The sequence below is a fragment of the Salmo salar genome, chromosome 17 (assembly GCF_965601325.2).
Source record: "Salmo salar chromosome 17, fSalSal1, whole genome shotgun sequence".
In the NCBI taxonomy this organism is placed as follows: domain Eukaryota; kingdom Metazoa; phylum Chordata; class Actinopteri; order Salmoniformes; family Salmonidae; genus Salmo; species Salmo salar.
In genome coordinates, this window is record NC_138307.1 from 59,458,590 (window position 1) to 59,481,608 (window position 23,019).

The following is a 23,019-nucleotide window of genomic DNA, read 5'->3' on the forward strand; positions in this document are numbered from 1 at the left end:
TGAATAAAACGTATTATTATAAACCGTTTATCTTCTGGTGGACCGTAGCTTTATCTGCAGCAGTACCCACACATCAGAAATGGCACGCACTCTCTTCTCTCCACACATACATCCAAGCCACTCTGCCTGTGTATTCTCTCCCCTGCAGGACCATGGGGCTTATAGGTTAGAATGGGAGGGCTTTGCAAGATTGCTTTCATGGAAGTTATTCAATAAATATGGTGGCAATAAATTTGAGGACTAGACCGGTTATGCAGCAACCGGTCCAATCCACCTTTTGGCATCATTAAACAGTCAGCTGTGAGCACAAAAACATACCATTCACTTTACTGGCCTCAATCAGATTTCAGTACCAGTTTATTGTTTGCCCGTGTTGCTTTGATAGGGCTCTCAATAAATGTCAACATCTCAGTGTGGTGTAGCAGAGGCTGGGTGAGCTAGGAGAAGTTTAACATCTACGACGTCGCTTTGGGCTGAGGTACCATGAGACTGTTGGACAGCTTAGCTTCCTGTTGTACACGTATAACACACAGCACTACTATAAAGTGGGTTTTATTAGTACAAGAGAGATGCCTGCAGAAAGTTTATCCACCATAATAAACATTCATCATCCCGTCTGAGACAAACACACAGGGGAAGGGGAGGCAGTTGCATGCCAGTCCACCGCAACCGCCTTCCATAAATAGCTGCTCTGTTGCAGAAGACTAGATAAACGACTGTGAAAAAAGTATTGTTGTTATAAATGACTCTGAACAGCTGAATAGGAGGAGACTGCTGGATGTGGTGTTGGTTTAGACTGCAGACCCAAGTCTTTAAAAAGCAGGATGAGAGATGACGGACTGACTGGCTGGCTGGCTTGCTGAGTGACCCTTGGAGCTCTTGGGACCTGGATTCCTTGGTCCCTGAAATAGTTCATAATGAGTGGACTTTTAATCCTCTCTCGCTCGCTGCCTCTCGCTCTCTCTCAATTGCGCTCTCACTCCCTCACTTTCTCCCTCACCACCCGCCATTGTCACACCATCATTTTAGATGATGATGATGATTCACTCAGGGCACTCCCACTCCCACCCAGAGTCAAAAGACCAGCATCATCCATTACACTGCCTGCTCTCAGCAAAAGTCTTGGGTTTCAGTGGAAAGAAAGCCCACATCCTCACCTCGGTATATTTACAACCGCTCAGCCCCCATCACTCTTCCTGCTCCGTTACCTTAGACAGCATGGTTGTCGCTTTCCGAATTCCACTACACATAAATCAAGCCTTTAGGTTTACAACACAGGGAGACCCTGTCGTCTGTTAATCTTCAAACCACAGCCCCACATCCACACTGAAGTCATCAGGAGTTCCTTTCTGTGGCCTCTTCACTTCTAGCAGCACTCATTCTCAGCGCTCCTAGGAATCAAGAGTCTGTCATTCTGCAACGAACGGACACTTTCCCTTATGTGGGACAGCCGGTCCGACTGACACACAATAGTCACAAAGAAGGGGTGTTGATAAAAGGTGTGCATTCAAAAGTTCTGGGGGTCTATATTAAGAAGAGACGGCAGCTTGGCTCTCGTTGGGGTCACCATGAGCCCATCTGTCTGCACAGCAGCAGGGGTGACAGCTGAACATACCTGCAGCGTGGTCAGCTGCACTGGGAAGATCACTGAGGTGAAACAAAACCTTTCTCTGCTGTCATGATCTCTGCGAGGAGACAAAGAATGCCTCCCTGTAGTGCACATTGATGCGTGTGTTTGTGAGACCCTATAGGATTCTGATGTGATGAGCCAACGTCAAGTTTTTGGTGAGGTGTGACAATGTCTAAATTTGAACTGGAGTGTCTGATGGGAATCACGAAAGATTGGCTGGACATTATGGTTCTAATAGTGTATGGACTTTGGATTACAGTATGTACAGTATTACTGTAATTAGGCACACAGGGATTTAGGAATGAGAGATGGATGGGAGTTACTGTATATTAAAAAGAGAGGAAATGGGCAATAGATGTGAAGGGAGAGGACAGAGAAGTCACGATGGGGCATGGCAGACTGTCTGTCTTACAGAGAGAGAGAGAGAGATGCTTCATATGGTCCTAGGACTCTGGGACTTTGGACAGGAATGGCACAGTAATGCACAGTATTCCTCCGGATCATTAACAAAGGACCCGTCGTGCCTGGCACAGGGCAGGGTGGCAAGGCTGGCATCCCTGCAGAATTCACAGGCTGTTGTGCCAGGCCCAGTGCTCATCGCTGAGTGCTCTAGCAACAGAGCTGTGGTAGTACACTGTCATCACCTTCCAAAAAAAAAACCTACACCCCCTCTTTTTCCTCTCCTTCCCTTAGTCAGTCAGTGGCCATGTCCGAAATCTGACTTGCATACTACTTGTTTAAACTGCATACTGTGTACTAATTGTACCACATACTCTTTAGCACGCACTGTTTGGTAAAAAGTATGCAGTATGCCATGGCCGAAATGTACAAATTTTGGTCCGTTCAAGACAACTGGGAATACGGAAACGAAATAAGCTCTGACTGGGAAAAATCGGAACATCGGTGATCTTCAGATCAAAGAAGTCGGAGCTCAAAGTTGATGCCAGATTTTCTGATTTGTAATTCATAGTTGGACGACTGTTCAAAAATATTTTTCCAAATCGTAGCAGGTTTTTCTCCCCACGTTCCCTGCTGTCTTGAACGCACCGACAGTTACGTCTTCACATGAACTGGAAAGGATCGTCTGTAGACCCACCCAGTGACCTTTCCGTGTTGTTGTTTTGGGCTTACGTTAGCTAAAAAGTTAGCATTTGGAACAATGTATTTGGAGTAAACTTGAATGTACCATAGGCCTATGCATGTATTAATGGAAGAGTCACCTGAAGCTTGAAAGTAATGAGGGATGCAGTAGAGGAATGCAGTGCTGAGGCAGATGGCTCGTAATAAGGACAACTGGCTACTACTCCGGAACTGTGTGTGGTGAGATTTCTGGCACACAGAGCTGCTGAGGCATCACCCAAGTGGGTGCTATACATTTTGAAGGAGAATTCCAGTAGCTACCCGACTCCCAGAGCAGACCCACAACAAGATCGTTACCAGACTATCTTCATCAACCATGTCCCTGACCTCCTTCCTCTGATCAAGCCATGAACTGTCCCTCCATTTTTGAAGGATGCATGCACTCAGACTTGGCCTCTATTGGTTGACCTACCTAACTATAGTTGACTAGGTCAACCAATACATCATCATGAGTAGCCTAGCTATGGTTGGCTAGGTCAACCAATACATCACCATGAGTAGCCTAGCTATGGTTGGCTAGGTCAACCAATACATCATCTGTCACGGTTGTCGTAAGGAGAAGCGGACCAAAGTGCAGCGTGTGTGTCGTTACACATTTTATTTACACTGTGAAACTATGCAATACATAAACATAAACTAAAGAACAAAACAACAAACCGTGATGCAGAGGTGAAACATACACTACTCAAAAACAATCTCCCACCAACCCAGGTGGAAAAACCCTACTTAAGTATGATCTCCAATTAGAGACAACGAGGACCAGCTGCCTCTAATTTGAGATCATCCCAAACAAAACCCAACATAGAAATACCAAACTAGAACCTGACAACTTAGAAATAGAAAACATAGAATAGAACAAAGAACTACAAATCTCGAATGCCCACCCAAATCACACCCTGACCTAACCAAAATAGAGAAACAAAACGTCTCTCTCAGGTCAGGGCGTGACATCATCATGAGTAGCCTACCTATAGTTGGCTAGGTCAACCAATACATCACCATGAGTAGCCTAGCTATGGTTGGCTAGGTCAACCAATACATCACCATGAGTAGCCTAGCAATAGTTGGCTAGGTCAACCAATACATCATCATGAGCAGCCTAGCAATAGTTGGCTAGGTCAACCAATACATCACCATGAGTAGCCGCTAGACTTAGCCAACTATAGTTAGGCTACTCATAGCGGCTACTCATGATGATGTATTGGTTGACCTAGCCAACTATTGCTAGGCTGCTCATGATGATGTAGTTCTTTGTTCTATTCTATGTTTTCTATTTCTAAGTTGTCAGGTTCTAGTTTGGTATTTCTATGTTGGGTTTTGTTTGGGATGATCTCAAATTAGAGGCAGCTGGTCCTCGTTGTCTCTAATTGGAGATCATACTTAAGTAGGGTTTTTCCACCTGGGTTGGTGGGAGATTGTTTTTGAGTAGTGTATGTTTCACCTCTGCATCACGGTTTGTTGTTTTGTTCTTTAGTTTATGTTTATGTATTGCATAGTTTCACAGTGTAAATAAAATGTGTAACGACACACACGCTGCACTTTGGTCCGCTTCTCCTTACGACAACCGTGACAGATGATGTATTGGTTGACCTAGCCAACCATAGCTAGGCTACTCATGATGATGTATTGGTTGCCGTAGCCAACTATTGCTAGGCTACTCATGATGATGTATTGGTTGACCTAGCCAACTATTGCTAGGCTACTCATGGTGATGTATTGGTTGACCTAGCCAACCATAGCTAGGCTACTCATGATGTATTGCTTCTTTGTTTTTTTAAACTTTTGACACACTGTGAGATTCTGAAAAGCGCTATTGAAATGTAATCAATTATTATACCAAAGATGGTTCGTTTAGTAGAGCAAAAACCTCTGACGAAGGCCGAAAGGCCGACACGTAAGCTTCAATAAAAAAAGTGCTATTAGCGAGAGCATTGTGCGGGTTTCTCTTTTCTTTCAACTTATCGAATTGTTACCATGCACCTAGAACTTTTAACTCCTGAAAAATATAGAAAAGGATAGCTTTCAGCATTTAACATATTACATGTAAAGGCCTGTAAAAGGTATTATGCCAATTGCAGTATATTTCTCTGGAATACTTGCACTTTTCTAAAATGTATATCGTCACATTTACAGTACATGAATGTGCCAGTGAAGCATAGGAAATAGATGGGAATGTGTTGTTGCGGACACGGCATTCGGGTATTCAGACACGGCCACTCTCATTTTTCCTTTTGTCAATTGCTAAGACTCCACCATTTTAACCATCCTTTTAACCATCCTATCTACTTTATATGTGATGCAAGTACACCCCCCCCCCCCCCCCCCCCCCCAACACACACACACACACAAAGTTGAAATCTGTTATTTTTGATGCCAAAGTCCCTGTGGGCTGGTATCACTCTTGGTGAAAGTGCTCTTCTTGTAGCCTCTATCTGTCACTGTCTGCTGAAGTCTCCATGTCTGTGTTTGCCTGTTACTATGTAATCCATCCTCAGTCTACCAGGCTAATGTGACGATTGGGTGGAATTCCCTTTCCTCCAGTCTGCATATTGACACACAACATCAGAATGGGACTTTGTGAAACTTGCATTAACTTTCAATAGGAAGAGGAAAGAGGAAGAACCACTGTGTTGTGCAAGAGTGGAGATTTTCTATCTAACCTTCTGGTAAGAACCAGACGGGAACACACGTGACTCTGTTTCATTAGCCCATTAATAACATACAAGGTAAACGTTTAAACCCGATAGGCTAGGGCGTACCACTGGGGCCTAGCTTTAGGTCCATTAATAGGTTTAGATTGTAGTGTCCAAATAGGTGCCATGACCCGCTGTGCAGGTTTGATCAGTCCAGACAGTGCAGAGTTCAAACAACGTGTGTCAATTGGTACCTTTATAATCAGTTACTACTATATAGTGTCCAGACACAAGGTGCTGTGCACCACAGGGATGGTGGCTCACTGGGGACAATAGACAATAGGCGTATAGCAGTGGCATCCTAGTCATGATACTATACATTAAACTGTGTAGCAGGTATATATTGGACCTTCTCAATACTTTCAGCAAAACGGTCACATGCTACTTTGATGTGTCCACTTACAGCATCAACATTTTGATAGTTGCTTTGGCGCGCAACAAATTGACTAGATCAAAAATGCCCCCTTTTCAATTGTTCTCTTTTGTCTCTGTTTTGCAGATGAGATGTCCAATGGTGAAAAAGGTCAGTAAAGGGTGATGCCCAACTATGTTCTTTCACCTCACATAGCACTGGCTTTGAGCAGAGAACTTGGTATGAGAGAATTATTATGGGATACTTTGGTTATGTCAGGCAGGAGAGAATTTATCCCATATTAGGTTGGCAGTTTTGCTCTATTGGAGGGTGGAAACCATGTTTGTGCAACATGTGAAGGCACATTAAGATACTACTGAGGCTGCATGTAATGTGACCATTCCACCTTCGACTTCAGTGTGAATGTGGAAACACGGTCGCTGGTTTAAACACTGTAAAAGTGTAAATGTGAAGGGTCTACATGTACAGGCAATATAACTGTTGTACTACTGTGGGTCAGTGGTGACGACCGAGTGGTCAGAATCTACACATTCCCCCGGTGGACCTGCTGATCCAGGCCTGTTGATTCAGCTGACGCTCCTGGCCCCCCATGTGACCAGGGCGCTGGCATGTTATTGGCTGCCTGCCGACAACAGGCTTTGACCTTGGGAGCAGCGGCAGCGTCTTGGGCCTGTGGCTTCGTACAGTGGGGGGAATAGCTCTGCTCACACACAGGTTTAGGCTAAATGTAACCCTGGCCGGGCACTGATTTGATTTTATGTACTTCTCTGAAAGTATTAAATCGTAATTGTGCCATAAATATTGCAATTTACACAAAGATGAATTCTGAATAAACCTGTCATACAGTAAGTGAAGGACACATTTGAACCCTGTAATATATTTCATCCATCAACTTTGGGGTGGCTGGTAGTCTAGTGGTTAGAGTGTTGGGACAGTAACCCTGCCAGAGTCTAGGTGATGTGGGTAAGGCGGGGTCAGGCGCAGGACACAGAGATGAGTAATAATAGTAACTTTACTCAAAATAATCATCCAACAAGGAGAACGAAAATCCAGAATCACATAAACGAGACAACTGACAACAATAAACACGCACAAAACCATGATGGCTCCAGAGGGTTAAATAGGGAAATAATTAAAACGAAATGGGAACCAGGTGTGTAAGATACAGACAAAACGAATGGAAAAAGAAATGTAGATTGGTGGAGGCTAGAAAGCTGGTGACGTCGACCGCCAAACGCCGCCCGAACAAGGAGAGGCACCAACTTCGGCAGAAGTCGTGACAAACCCAAGGGTTGCTGGATTGAATCCCCGAGCTAACAAGGTACAAATCTGTCGTTCTGCCCCTGAACAAGGCAGTTAATCCACTGTTTCCCGGTAGGTCGTCATTGTAAATAAGAATTTGTTCTTAACCGACTTGCCTAGTTAAATAAAGGTTCAATTTAAAATTAAATTAAAATAAATTCCCTCATGGTCAAGCACCAAAGCAATGAATCTGATTCAGGCAAATGGCTGTAAAAAGAAATCTTGAAGGGAAAATGTGTTCATCTACACTCAGAAAATATCCCACTTGATATTGTGCATGCATATGTAGAAACGAATACAGTGGATTTACTGTATGTGTCCCAATCTGTGTGTGACTGAATGGAAAATGGCGAGTGAAGTTGGGCATACAGTGAGTAAGTCTGCCCATTGGTGGGAGAGTGAGTATGTTAAAGGCTCGATGTGGAGGCCCATTGGTGTGAGAGTGAGTATGTTAAAGGATAGATGTGGAGGCTTTGCTCTATTAAATGCAGCTCTTCCATCCCTGCTATATTTGTCACATACTCAGAGAGTGTTGCCACAGACAGTAGTGAGGCGCCAATGCCCACACCTGAGATATCCCTCGAGGTCTCACCTCCACCCGCAGGTGGGTAACCATGCACTGGTGTCATGCCCCTCTTTTCTCCCCTTCCAACACGCGTGTTTGTTGTTGTGTGTCCACCGTTCTTGTTTTTCTTCCTTCACAATGGGATTTCTCAACTGTTCCTCAACGACACACATGTTCACACACAAACAACGCATTTAAGTGAAAATAGTCTACGTGTGATCCAAATAAGTCAACTTCCTGATAAACAGCACATATGATGCACATCATTCCATAGTTGCACTGCTGCTACTGTAACACACTCCCGTGCTCGGCGTTGCTGTGATGCTCTGTCCCCAATACTGGCTTGTGCTTTCTCTACCGTTGTGTGTGTCTGTATGAGGTACTGAAGTATTGTATTGGAATATGGAATCATCCACAGGAAGTACATTCAGTGTGAATGAGGAAGTATAGGTTTAATTGTTACATTCAGCAGGTAGCCGTCATTAGACTTATAATAGATTCCGTTGACATTGTCACGTTCAAATTTCTGGGAACTGTTATGATTGGCAATGTGAAATAATGAAAATATTTTTTTTTAGCTTGTGGTACATTGTAATTAAGTCTTGTACAAACTTGCTGAATAAGTAAAACTATACTTCATTGAAGCCTCCAGGACCAGCTATAGATATGCAATGACCAGATTGGTAACATCCCTCAATTTTACTTGGTAGTTGGCAAAGATAACTTTTATAATTTCTATCAATTTCGACTGCCTGTCATGCATTCAGACATGACTGTCAATGGAACGACCCATTCTGGTTGCTGGCTATCTATGCTCATCCATGTCCAGCCAGCACCTCATATGTGTTTTGAGAGGCTGCTAGTGCTTTTGCTAAAGGCTTGCTGCTCCAGCCTGGCACTGTTATCTGCTGTACAGAACAACCGGTAGAGACTGAGGGGAAGGATCCACAGCCCATAGAGGTGCTTAAGCCTGTACAGCCAGAACCAGTAGAGAATGGGTCTAAAGAACCAGAACCAGAGGCGGTAGTGGTCGGGGCTAAAGAGCAAGTCGAGTCTGTGAACTCTGAAGTAAAGGAGGAGGCCCCGTCCCCTTGCTCACCCCCACCGCCTGGTAAGTCAAATTCACTCAGTCTCAAGCCATTCACAGTAAAAGTGCATGCTGTTTTCTATAACTAAAGCTATAACTGAAGTCCCAGAGTTTTTCCTGATCAGGTCATGTGGTTAGGAAAAACTCCAGGCCCTACTCATAAATAGTAACAAGCGCTTCCGTTCAATTATCCCACTCTCAAACCATTGATTGAAGCAGTTTGACTCTAGTCTGTAATAGAGTCAGATCCATAGTGCTGGTCTTTGCTAAGGCCTTTTATCTTCTCCCAATAGATCATATGGGCCAAAGTTCCATTCAAATCAGGCAATGGACTGATGAATCAGGGTTTTATTTGGATTGAAGCGCTGTTTGTAATGACAGACTATGACCAATGCTGCTATGACCCAATGTGATGAACTTCATTGGCATTTACAGTACAACAGCCATACATTGGTTCATGCTTTGCTTTCTGCAGATTGTCGACTAGTGCATTTTTATATACATTAAGTTCTAAGACTTCTAAGGCGAAAGTGCCCCCAAAGTTGTGTCTGATAGCTTTGTGATGGTCAAACAGCACATATAGGCTACATGTAAATGCAGTGTGTCTGCTGTGTGCACAGTTCAGTACGACAACTTTACGGCACATACAGTTGGAGTTAGCAGTTTGTTTGTATTAGAAATTGATGACTGAAAGAAACTTAGTGCTGTGTGAGTGGAGGAGTTGGACGGTAACTTTAATCTGTGAGAGCCTTGTCCCAATTCAGCAACTGTGAAGGAGGAAGCAGAGCCAGTTGTCACGGAGGTTAACCAACCTCCAGAGCCTGTTGTTACAGTGGTTACCCCACCACCACCACCCCCACCTCCAGAACCAGTTGTTACAGAGGTTACCCAACCTCCAGAGCCTGTTGTTACAGTGGTTACCCCACCACCACCCCCACCTCCAGAACCAGTTGTTACGGTGCAGGTTACCCCACCCCCACCTCCAGCAGGTCTGGAAGAGTGTGTGTCTGTGCAAATGCACGAACATGTGTATGTGCATATGCAAGAACGTGTGTGTATATAGGTAGACTACGTTTATGTGCGTATGCACAAACATGTGTTGGTGTGTGTGTGTATGTATGTTTGTGTGTATATTATTGTGTGTGTGGCGTGTGTTTTCTGTCTCTAGTCTTCTCAGTACAGGTTACAGACTGTTTATAGCTGAGGGTCTAGGATTCATAGTGAGGCTATACTGTAGCAACAAGCACAGTGATGTATGGAAGGTTATAGCTCTCCGATAGTCACTCATCACTCAGCATTGCTCCAGAGCCTTTTTACCACAACAAAGGTCAGTTTCATATGTCACTTCTGTTTTACTCAATCCTCACCTCCCTTGAACGCTCTCTCTATAACACCCTTATTTTTAAGAAATAGCACCCCTTGTGTGGACATCCGGTAATACCGTTTACCCTGGTATTCTACAAAAACGGTGTGAAAATCTGGATACCGCCCAACACTACTGTCTATAACGTCTCTGGAGGTGGAGCTAAGCTCAGTTACTCTTTTGATCGATGACAAGCAGAGGGTTTCTCAAGTAACAGGGCTTTTCTTGGATAGTTAGGTCTTTAATCTTTCATATCCCTTGTGAACATTCTTGTGTTCTTCTGGCCCGCTGCTTGTCAACTTCAATCTCTCTCTTCCTCTCACAGTGCTTCTTACTTGTGCTTCCAGCTTTCCTAAACCAAGCTTGTGGTGTTACGCATAATTCCTTTATCTTACGTACACGTGTGATCTCTTACATCACTGTCCACTCCCATCCCATAGACACTGGTGTGATCTCTCACAGGACACGCTTCGATCTCACGATCAACACGTTTATGGTCTCGTACACTTCATCTATCCATTTCAAAGACATGCATATGTGGTGGTGTTGTGTCGTGTTTGTCCCATGTTCTGTCTTGTCTTGCATGCTTTGTCTTGTGGCTTGTCTTGTTGGCCTGCATGGACTTGGAGCTTTTGATAGCTGGGTCTGTGTCAATCACACCTTTATTGCAGATAAAGATGATGACGGTACAACCAACACCCCATCACCACCACCCCCACCAGGTTGGTAACCATGACAAACCATCCTAATTTCCCCTCCTTTCCCATCTTGTCAAGTCGGTTACCATGGAGACTCCACTATAGGACAGTGCTCCCATCAACACCCCAAAAGTACATTTTGCAGGAGACAGTTACTGTGGGGAAGAGTCTAACTATAGAGAACACTATGGATAGATGGTAGATGGGTCTTATACCTGTCTTTTAAATACCAGTTTTTTCTCAGACCTTTGGAATATATTCCTGATATGCATTTAATACTTGCACATGGCATTTTGCTGGTTAAAATATTCAGTATCAGCTCCTAAACTATTGCAATATATGTTTGTGCATATCACATACATATGTTGTTTACATGCATGCCAATTCAAAAATGCCAAAGCATAATTCATACAAGCACACAAACCTTTATTTATTATAATGCTCAAATAAAGGTATGGATGTGAAGATCACATCTGACATGCACACCTTGACCTTTTCTACATTTTGTTGTCATACCGCCTGAATTTAAAATGCATAACATTGAGATTGTGTCACTGGCATAAACACAATGACGTCAAAGTGGAGTTATGTTTTTTGAAATGTTTACAAATTACTTCAAAATGAAAATCTGAAATGTCTTGACTAAGTAAGTATTCAACCCCTTACTCACTCTGTGTGTAATGATAGTGTTTAGCAAGATTTTTGAATGGCTACTTCCTCTCTGTACTCCACATACAATTATCTGTAAGGTCCCTCAGTCGAGCAGTGAATTTCAAACACAGATTCAACCACAAAGACCAAGGAAGTTTTCCAATGCCTCGCAAAGAAGGGGACCTATTGGTAGATGGGTAAAAAAAATAAAAGGCATTGAATATCCTTTTGAGCGTGGTGAAATTACTAATTACACTTTGGATGTATATCAATAGTACAACCCGTCGCTACAAAGATACAGGCGTCCTTCCTAACTCAGTTGCCGGAGAGGAAGGAAACCACTCAATGATTTCACCATGAGGCCAATGGTGACTTTAAAGCAGTTACAGAGTTGAATGGATGTGATAGGAAAAAACAGAGGATGGATCAACAACATTGTAGTTACTCCACAATACTAACATAAATGACAGAGTGAAAAGAAGGAAGCCTGTACATAATAAAAAATATTCCAATACATGCATCCTGTTTGCAGTAAGGGAATAAAGTAAAACTGCTAAAAATGTGGCAAATAAATTAACTTAATGTTCTGAATACAAAGCATTATGTTTGGGGCAAATCCAACAGAACACATCCCTGAAAACCACTCTTCATATTTTCAAGCATGGTTGTGGCTGCATCATGTTATGGGTATGCTTGTCATCGACAAGGACTAGGGAGTTATTTTAGAATAAAAAGAAACAGAATAGAGCTAAGCACAGGCAAAATCCTAGATGGAAAACCTGGTTCAGTCGGCTTTCCAACAGATACTGGGATACAAATGCACCTTCCAGCAGGACAATAACCTAAAACACAAGGACAAACATACACTGGCGTTGCTTACCAAGGCGGCATTGAATGTTTCATAATGCTTTATCATTATGAGGTATTGTGTGTAAATGGGTGAAAGAACAATTTAATCCATTTTGAATTCAGGCTGTAAACCAACAAAATGTGGAATCAGTCAAGGGGTATGAATACTTTCTGAAGGCTTGGAATACACATATAAGATCCATTCATGCCACTCATGCTCATCATGTATACTGTAGGTATATTATATGTTATATTAAATTATGATATTATACATGTTTTGGTTTGTTCCCGACCTCAACTATGTTGATACCATACCGGTTCTCTTGTCTTGAATTGTCTTATGTATTCATATTTAATTCATTGGAAATTGTTGGTAAGAGTAATTGGAAGTTTCATTTCATACTTTTTTTCCAATTACAAGGCCATAAGGACAATTTGTCATACTTCTTTTTGTCAATCATCACAAAGGGTCAATAGCAATATTCTTCACCAGAGTCAAATAAATTGACTAGATAAAAACACAAATTAATTTCAGTAATACTATGCTTTCTTTCACAGAGGATGCCAATACAGTCAAGAAACTCTCTATTGAGCTGCCTAGTAAGATCTCTCTGTTAATCCTACAACTATAGCTCTGACCAAACTGGTCTTTTTGATCAGAATGTTTCAACTGTCTGGATGTAGGAAACATGTTCGGGGACGTGTTTATTTCTAGAAGGTGTTTTGTGTGGTTTTTGAAGTTAGTTATTTTTCCAACCTTAAAAGATCAGATTGTCAACGGTGAAACATATTGCATAAACATCATAATTGATTTTTATGAAAAAGGAATGATAAGAATTTAAGGATTTTTAGGGTCTCCTTTTCTGCAATTTTCTGTCTGGCACATGAATGTTATACATATTTTATGTGAACACATTTGGAATTCTGATTGGAATACAATGATACAGTTTGTATACAACTTTATTTTAAGAAATATAAAGGCATGAAAGAAAATTCAAAACTGATTCTCCTCACTGGTGAAACATAACAATATACAACAATGTACATAGTTACAGCTTTTGATTGGCAGCTTGCATCATTATGTCAGAATTCGTCAGGGCTCAGCTTGCTTACTGTTAGATGTCTTGTATTGCTTGCTGGTCCTGAATGTTTGTGTGTGCTTGCTTCTGTGGACTTTACAGTATTATTTCTTATAATATGCTGTAAATTTCTCTCTGTCTTTGTTCAGATGATAGCGTCCATGTGTCAGCCATGGGGAGAAAAGACTCAGGTAATACTATGTAACAAAAGCCGTAATAACCATCCTATTAGAAGTGACATTTTCAATAGCAGAGCTCCAGAATAGCAGTATTCTCTCTGGAGCAAGCCCACCCACGAACAGTGTTAGTCTCTTAGCTGGCTCTTTTCATTTTCCCCGCAGAGCTGGTTCAATGGAACCTGGCTTGGTATACTTTAAAAGCTCAGGTTCATTTGGACTATGTTCTGCTCCATGAAAAATACTGGTTTCCTAAAATGTCATAGTTCAACTCCCACGTTCCCCTCCAATGCTTGTAGCAAGCTATGGGGCTTTTGGACGTCAACATATTTTTCAAACATGGGAAAATTAATGACATTTCACATAAGTACGAAGTCAATTCAATTAAGTGACCTAGTTGGGTGTTAGTCTTTGAGTCAGAGATGAAGTAAAGTGGGGGAGGGTAGCTGGGTCTTTGCAGTAGGTAGCGAGGGGTGGGGCTGAAGGGACTCCCTATGTAGGTCTGTCTAAAGCAGTTTCATCACATGTTGAGCATGGCGACTGCTGACATGAGTCCTATTCCACTTAGTCTTCTGCGATCTCAAAGAAGACCGGAGCATCTAAAAATTGAAGAATGTATCAATCGATACACTTTTGCACACGGCAAAGGAGTCTCTTCGGATATGGTATTCATTCAAAACCCTTAACGCTTTTCCCAGTACAGGTATTTGTTCTATGTTCCATGTTCTTACGCTTTCCATGTTGCAAAATGTTATGCTTTCCATGTTGCAGCTGCCATGAACAGCTGAGGAACAGTGTGAATGTATTTCTGTCTGTCTATCTACCTTGGGAAGTATATCACTTTCAGATGAATACAGAGAAGTGTGCTGACGGATTGTTGAAGCCGTTGAGTACAGTATACGAGGAGTGTGTTGGTCTGTTGGTGTTGAGTCTTTGTGTGATGGTCTCTCCTGATCGACCAGTGTGGTCTCTGGGAGAGGGACAGGCTCCAGAGGACCTTGACAAGCCCGTAGACACCCCACCGCTGTCCAGCCTGCTCATAGAAAGACCCCAGGGCGGATCCATCACTGTGGGTGAGTGCCTGCTGAGTGACCTCTCCTCTCACAGCTGCTGTAGACCAGAGATGACATACTCGTAGAGACATTTTAAAACCCTTACATGTATTATATTTGTACTGGTCAAGGTCTTTTAGATTTGGCTGTCTCCCTTGTTAAGATAGGCAGAGAGAAGAGGCTATCTCTCTCTCACTGCCTCTCTCTCTGTCTGCTTCTGTCTCTCTTTCTCTCTCTCTGTCTCTGTCTCGCTCTCTCTCTCTGTCTCGCTTTCTCTCTCTTTCTCTCTCTCACAATTGTATTTATTCTCTCCAAGAGAAGGGACCTCTGGTAACCATGTGTAGGAAATCTTTCCACCTCAAAGGCTATTCCCACCATGGACATGCTGTGTTTTACATGTTCACAAGGTGGAGACATCTCCTTTGTTGCCAAGGTGGAGGCCCAAGACCTGCTCCGTAAACCCACCATCAAGTGGTTCAAAGGGAAATGGATGGACCTGGCCAGCAAGACCGGAAAGCACTTACAACTGAAAGAAACCTTTGACCGACGCACCAAGGTAGACACCCTCCCATGCATAGCTCTATGTATGTTAACACACATACACATTGGTCCCCTAGCTGTCCTTCCAATACCTATGTATCGCCCCGCAGATTCACACATTTGAGATGCATATCATCAAGGCCAAAGACAACTATGCTGGAAACTACAGGTGTGAGGTCACCTACAAGGACAAATTTGACAGCTGTTCCTTTGACCTGGAAGTGAAAGGTTTGTTGCACTGTTTGAGTCTCAGTCATATAGCAAAGAACACACGCTGAAACACGAGCAATAATATAATATACTGTGTTATTGTTTTGCATTATTGTCTTTCAGAACTGGAACAGTCACAGAGTGTTGATATTCGATCAGCCTTCAAAAGAAGGTAATGAGAGCAACACAATCTGACCACGCTATTTCGATTTTTGAAAACAGACCGTTCGTAGACTAGTTTTCAGAGTCAACAATAGAGTGATATTTTTACAGTTAGTGGTTAAATTGAGCATTTGACTAATGAGTATCCTTTTTTCTCATAATGATAAATATGACAATAGTAACATTAAACACAAACTTCACTGGTTTCGAGCAAGATTCATTACACATGGCAAATAAACCTGAAAATGTACATTTGAGCATCAGATACGTGGGACATTGTGGCTCAGTAGGAAAACCATGGCTCTTATCACAAACCAACATGAGAGCATAGTGTCTGAAACATAATGACCATGAAATCGGATGTGATTAACCTTTATTAAGGGTAATTACCAATCAACGTGTTGAACAGCACAAAGGCCAACGCTTGCATTTGAAACTCCCTCCCAACAATGTGTCAGAAAGCAACGCAAATCATCCCAGCCCCATAGCATTATCCCAACGTAGCTGCTCAGTGATGCTCCTGCAACACAGCAGAAACATTGTGGAAATGTTGTCATATGCTGGCTGGGATCGCTCTCAATACTCCTTACACAAACCAGTTCGTTAGAAGCATTTAATTGGAAATGAATCGAAAGGGTTTTTGTGTAAGCCACCAATCATGTGTTAGTCTGGACCTAATGCATTTGATTGAAGTCGGTAGCCGCTGCTTTGCGTTGTTCTTTTAGCATTGTTTATCTAGTTGCCTGTTACTGTTTCTACTCTGATTAAATCTCCATTAATCTCTTCTTGTTAACAACAGCAGTGAAGGACACGAGGATGCAGGGGATCTTGACTTTAGTGGTCTTCTTAAACATAGGTGAGAGTCACTGTCCGTCCTCAAGGGGACAGTCTTATTTTTGTATTTTTTTTTTTACTATGCCCTTGTTTTGGGTGTTTACCTCTTTTATTTTGCCCCAGCAACCACCATTGAATCTTTTACTCTTCCAAATTGCTTTCTTATTTTGTTACATGGTATATATGTGCATTACAATATAATATAATATATTAAAGAGTGTAGTATATTAGTTAGTACATAGGTGAAGTACCATGTACTGTAAGAGTACATCATTTCATTAATATCAGGTTTTACAGTGAATCACATAAAAAGTTACTATCTAGTACACTATCTACTCTCACATATTGCTAACTGTATTTTTGAGTTTCTTTTTTCATTTGTAAATACAAATCTACATTTTTTTCTTGGTTCAAACAACAAGACAACAGCATGTTTTTTCAATGTACTGCCAGTACAATAGACCTAGACAGACCGTGACACATCACTGAGGTAAAATTACACATTTATTTGGGCTTGTCTCTTCTTCTTCCCTACACATTCAGAAACCAAAGGTTAGTAGAGAGAATAACCTAGGTAATTAAACGATTAGACCTTACTGCGGGGTAAGTACTATAATCCTGTAGCGTCCCCAGCATGGAATGTAGCTCTAGGATCTGGAACAAGCAAGAGTGTTGGCCTACTGTAGTACGGTAACACTTCATTTACAGCCGACATTCTCAAATGCTCCATTAACAATCAGTAAGGATGGAAATGGACTTTGCGTCATAAAGTCTCTCTGCTGTTTGGGATGACCACTTTTTTGATCAACAGTAGAATTCAATAATACTGTGTTTATGAGGCAAAAGGACTCCCGTTTCGGATCATTAATGATCTGCTAGTGGACCATTTATAAATGATGCTGTGAAATAGTGTTATCGCTACATTGTCATTTTATTTCAACTTAGAAATACAAGGCACATATCACAATGTTTATTTCAGTCTACAGAGTAATTGCCTGAAAATAAACAAGAAGAGAGATGCATAAGAATGAAATAATAATTTCATGCTTTTTTACCTCCAAAGCTTTCCGACATTTGGGAAAATGTCCATGAAAGAACGGACTGATTGAATGATCTTTATTTCGCTGCCTAATGGATCTACTCACGCCCGTGGGCAACATGCTTATTAACCTGGATCTCACAGATCTAACTTCCCCTATGGACGCCTAGCCTTCCATCTCTAACACGGTCAGAGCGTCTCTGAAGTGGTGATGAGTGAACATACTGAGACACAAGGCAAAGGGATGGGCAATGTGAATAGAAAGAGAAGGAATGTAGACTTTATCAGCAGCACATCTTGGAGTAAGATATCCCTATATTCCTGCACGCAGAACCTAGATCAGTAGTGTTTTCCCAAATTGTTTCATTCTGTTGAGGTGTCATGTTTACCCCCCCCCCCCCCCCTCCCCCAAGGAACAAAAGTAGCCTAATAGCATTTATCCGTTTATGACCTTTTTTGTTATTCATTAATACAGCACTGGTTCAAATTTAGTTTCTCATGCACAATCTCACCCTAAAGGCAAGTAACAATGTCCAGACTAAAAGAACTCGACCCTGGTCAAAACCCCTACCTGAAACATATTCAACTCCCTTGTAATAATCTGATCCCTCTACTTTCCTCAGCAGTAAAACCCTTCCTATAGGATATAATACATATAATAGACTAGCCACCCCCTCTCTCCCGTAACGCCTCATCCTCTCCCCCTGTAACGCCTCATCCAGAGAGGATGTCAGAGGACAGGTACAGGGCTTCAGACCACGCCCATCCCTTTGTGTGACATGTCCTGAGGAACTCTGTAGCGAGAGAGAGAAGGGAGGGAGAGAACATGTGCCTGATATAAGGAGAGAGAGAGAGGGAAGAAGAGAAATTACTATAGAAACACAGCAGATCAGTAGAACAGCGGAGGGAAAACACTCTTGAAAACTAATTCAGTAGGAAGTCCCAATCTATAGTAGATACAAGAGAGTAGTCTTCCTTCAGTGCATTCACTGCCCCTTTTTTAGTACCATCTCCAGAACCTCCTTCCCCACCCAATACCCCCCATAGGGAGCAGTTCCTCAGGACACGTCGCGATAGCCCAGAGCGTGGCCCCAGCCCTCACACCCTCCCCTCGTATCCTGCCCCAGGGAGCCCAAGCAGGATGAGACGCCCGAAGTGGACGTGTGGGAGATCCTGAAGTCGGCCAGGCCAGACCAGTATGAGAAGATAGCCTTTGAGTACGGCATAACAGACCTGCGGGGTCTGCTCAAGAGGCTGAAGAAGACCAAGAAAGAGGAGAAGAAGAGTGAAGGTGCTGAATTGAGTGTTTGTCCATGCGACTGTGTATCACTGTTGGGATTATGCTGCACTATGGATTTAGATTGTTTAGCTCATAATCAGCTAATCTGTGATTATTCAGGGGAAAGGCACACGTTTCTCTGGTTTTCTATAGGATGCATAACCATTGTCATGGGATATTATCTTTTTTGTAAAGCTTTTGCCAAGAAGTTGGATCCAGCATACCAGGTGGACAAAGGAGGGAAGATCCGCTTAGTGGTGGATCTTGCAGACCCCACAGTAGAGCTGAAATGGTACAAGAACGGCCAGGAGATCCGTCCAACTCCAAAGTACGTCAAGCTTTTTCTTCTTTCTTCATGTGTTAGTATTCTATGTTTTTCTCTCTTTCGTCTTCTCACAAATGAAAGGCATTTTTGGGAGTTCCTCTTAAAATGTGTTTCATTCGTGGTTTGGTCCTCATTGCCGGTCCCCCTGGTACTTGTAGTTTTTATCTGTTTCTTGTCACATCTCTCAGCATTGAAAAGCAATGGTTCACATGCTAGTGTTTCTGATGGTCTCGTGGTGTACAAAAGCAAGTAAGGACGCATACACCCACACGTGCGCATCAAAACACACATTGTTTTACACCAATAATTGCTTTCACATAATGACACACACATACAGCCCTGTGTGACCCTGTTATGAACAGGGGTTTTCCTCTACTGCCTCAGCCCTTGTCAACCAGGGACAAGTCTGACCCTACATGCCCTTTACACCCATACAGAGCTCCCATTGTGCCCAGACACACACAGCTACAGGACCAGCCCAGATCTCTGCACTGTAAACCATTGCCAGCTGATGCCCAGTGAACAAATAACGTTCTCTCAACACTAATGTGGTGTTGATAACATGCCACATGCATCTCACCAACGCATCAAGAACGTTATTTGTTTGCTGGGCAGTGCGTGGCGCTGAGCTACATTTGAGTGGAAATGCACTGTTTGATGATTTAAATAATGGTCCTTTGCTATTAACTACAGGTCCTTCTCTGTACAGGGAAATGGCGGTACCTTCTCCACAGGTCTTTAACACTTGGCTTTGTAACAATCAATGGATGATCTATTGTTTTGATAGCTGTGTACCCCACCAATGTTAGCGTACCATAAATATAATATGGCATAGTTTAAGTGTATTGATCTTACCACATTGTTTTATCAACCTATCAATAATGGGAAAATATAACGAAAAGTGACTTGTGTTATTTTCTTAGCTCTGTCTGGAAATCATTTGTATAATTAAGTGATAATGCCCGAGAAGCCAGTGTTTCGAGGATATATTGTCAGGGGTGTTGTGCAAACCGGCTTCGAGGGCATTATCATTTTTATACAACGGATTACCAACATATTCAAATAATGATTGACATATTTTCATTTTCAACGTTATTTTGATGAATTTATTTATACTATTTCATCCTTCCACAAGATATAGTCCCGACACAAGTCTAGGGTTGCTACCCAAGCCGGCTGGTCGTTTGTTCTATTGGTTCAGTTGCCAGAGATTCGACCCAGTCGTTTGTTCTAAGTGTTCCATTGCCATACTGGCTGGCAACGTTCTTATCCCTTGCTTGTTAGCTAGTCAACTATGGCCAACTTACAGTCATGTCAAACAGTGCAGCCAGAATAACAACAGTAGCTGCATTTGCATTTGTTTAAACTGTTTTCTAGTGACATTTATTTGGACACAACAATAACACTGAGCTAAAGAGGCGCGATTTCGCCTGGCATAGAAAATGTGCTCTCTCTTTAGGACACTGTTGTTCAGAGGAGCTAGCCAACAACAGACTGCAAACCAGCTGCACTTCACTGACATTTCTTTGTATATATCCATAAAAATTATGCCAGCTGATTCATGATTTGGACTGGCTAAGAAACACTCCCTGCCTGTCTGTCTCGTCCCGACTCCCGACTTCCGACACATTCATTACTGTGCAACAGCTGGAGATTGTTTCAATATTCAAATTCAGTGTTGCAAATGTCGGAGAGACAGACAGCAAGGTTTATACAAATCTCTGCTGTTAAAAACTAAATGTTAGTCTAAAAGAAATGTGAGATAATGTCTAGATGCTTTTTATAGTGGAGATCAAGTTTATAAATTGCCTGGCTGGGCTGATGAGACAGTGGATTGCGCAGTCAGATGGAACAGAGTAAATAGGCATTTTAACATCATAGATTTAGCCGGTGGTAATTTGTGGAATAGACACCGGCTGGAATTAGACCCACCCGTTGTAATAACTACTGTTAATACACATACTTTTGAAAGTTAATCTCATCACTAAATCTAACATCTGTATTACGCGATGTTACAACACCTCTATGTACCCTCATAATGGCAAGTGTGTACTTAGATTCTAAAAAGTGAAGGGTCAATCTCAGGCTACTCTCAGTAGAGGTTGTTCAAAGCCAAGCCAAGTTAAAGCCATCTGGGAGGTTATTGCAGTTTTCTGTTCCCTGGTCTCCAGTGGTGTATTTCCCAGGATTCCCTGTAATGAAGATCTCTCTCTCTCATTTGTTGTAACACTATTGGCTGTTACAGTCCCCTCCTCTATCCTTCTGCCCTATCTGTCTGTCTGTCATGCCATGGTGCTCATCCCTTTCTCTGCTATAACCACTTCCTCCTCTGGCTCCATTCCGGCTCCACTGCTGATCTTAAGTCAAAGGAAGTAAGTCCACCCGTCCTTCATCCCTGACCTCTGGTGTGACCCCAACCCTCTATCTACTCTATTCCTCTGGGTGTGCACTGACAACCCACGCTGATGCATGTTGGGATGTGTTTGTTTGTGAATGGGGGCGGGTCTCTGTATATGAATTTGGCTGTATATCTTCACATTACTATGATTTCAATGACAAAGGTTTTTGATTAATAAGCACAACTTTTTATTCTTAAAATAATCTAATATAAAATAATAAATAATACATCTATTTCTGCTTTTGGAAGACACAAGTAAGCAAAGGCAACTGTCTGTAGCTCAGTGGATGATATGAAGTCTTGAAATAATTGCCATTCACAAGCATATATGGTATAATATAACTTTCTCTCCAAGCACATATTATCACAGTATGTGGAAATACAGTGATATGATTGATTGATGCACTTGCTGCATAGGTTTATCTTTGAGCAAAAAGGCACACAGCGGATACTGGTCATCAACAACTGCGGCCTGAATGATGACGCTGCCTATTCCGTAGCCGCGGGAGAAGAGAAGTGTACCACAGAGCTGTTTGTCAAAGGTACCCCTCTCCATTCCATCATCCTTCTCTCTTCATTTTAATGTCTCTTTGAGGAATTAGTGGGACCAGAATGTGGTCTCTCCACAATTTCACACTCCACTGTTTCTAATTATATTGATGCCTTTTATGATTTGTATCTTACCTTTCTGCAGAGTTACCAGTGAAGATTACTAAAGAGATTGAGGCGGTGAAAACGACAGTGAACGAGAGGATTGAGTTGGAGTGTGAAGTGTCGGAAGAAGGAGCTCAAGTAAAATGGTAGGGCCATGTCCAACTTAGTGTGTGTGTGTATGTGTTTTTTTTCCATGTGTGTGTGTTTTATCCTTGTGTCCCTGTGTGTGTGTGTGTGTGTGTGTTTTCCCCGTGTGTGTGTGTGTGTGTGTGTGTGTGTGTGAGTGCCTCTGAGCCTCTAACCTTTCATCTTCCCCCTCAGGTGTAAGAACGGCGTGGAGGTCCCGACCGGGCCCCGGTCACGCTACCGTGTCAAGTCTGAGGGGCTGAAACACTGGCTAATCATTGACGATGCCTCAAAGGAGGACACTGGAACCTTCTCCCTCATGGCCTCTGGGGGCACTTCCGAAGCCAAAGTCCAGGTTGAATGTGTGTATTTCACTTTCCTCTCTTTTCCTCACACTTTTTCTCTTACTGAGAAACTGTAGATCAACTATATTGATGACTATTTAAAAAAAATTCTATCCTCTTATTTCTTTCCATTCTTCCCTTCATCAGTGAAGCCACTGAAGATTATTCAGGATTTGCAGGACATGACAGTGCTTTTGGGCCAGCCACTGAAGATGCACTGTGAGATCTTCCCTGGGAATGTTCCAGGTCGCTGGTACAGGAACGGACAGTTGATCCAGTCCAACGACCGCATCAACATCCTGCAAAGAGCCAAGTACGTCACCTCCCTCCCACTCGCCCATCTCCTCAGCCCCGTACCTGTGTTCACGGGGGTTTCATACCTGGTCAAGTCACAGAGGCAAACATTCTGGGCCCAAATCAGGATTCATCATTAGGCTAATGTAACCTGAG

General features: G+C 42.5%; 1 protein-coding gene across 15 annotated transcripts in view; it reads left to right on the forward strand.

The window, feature by feature from the left end:
- Nucleotides 1-23,019, forward strand: part of LOC106576332 (myosin-binding protein C, slow-type) — a 34,158-nt gene that overhangs the window by 1,356 nt on the left and 9,783 nt on the right. For 2 of the 15 annotated variants that reach the window (XM_082963928.1, XM_045699890.2), the window contains exons 2-20: nt 5,963-5,986; nt 7,665-7,742; nt 8,620-8,814; nt 9,555-9,779; nt 10,825-10,875; nt 12,910-12,951; nt 13,580-13,621; nt 14,569-14,679; nt 15,066-15,214; nt 15,309-15,426; nt 15,532-15,580; nt 16,370-16,426; nt 18,571-18,734; nt 18,918-19,050; nt 21,411-21,419; nt 21,863-21,987; nt 22,140-22,245; nt 22,421-22,587; nt 22,717-22,882. In XM_082963928.1, coding sequence (XP_082820054.1) covers nt 5,963-5,986; nt 7,665-7,742; nt 8,620-8,814; nt 9,555-9,779; nt 10,825-10,875; nt 12,910-12,951; nt 13,580-13,621; nt 14,569-14,679; nt 15,066-15,214; nt 15,309-15,426; nt 15,532-15,580; nt 16,370-16,426; nt 18,571-18,734; nt 18,918-19,050; nt 21,411-21,419; nt 21,863-21,987; nt 22,140-22,245; nt 22,421-22,587; nt 22,717-22,882 — 2,011 coding nt within the window. The remainder of the gene's footprint in view (nt 1-5,962; nt 5,987-7,664; nt 7,743-8,619; nt 8,815-9,554; nt 9,780-10,824; nt 10,876-12,909; nt 12,952-13,579; nt 13,622-14,568; nt 14,680-15,065; nt 15,215-15,308; nt 15,427-15,531; nt 15,581-16,369; nt 16,427-18,570; nt 18,735-18,917; nt 19,051-21,410; nt 21,420-21,862; nt 21,988-22,139; nt 22,246-22,420; nt 22,588-22,716; nt 22,883-23,019) is intronic. The other 13 variants (XM_045699891.2, XM_082963927.1, XM_082963931.1 and 10 more) reach the window with 13 other exon arrangements.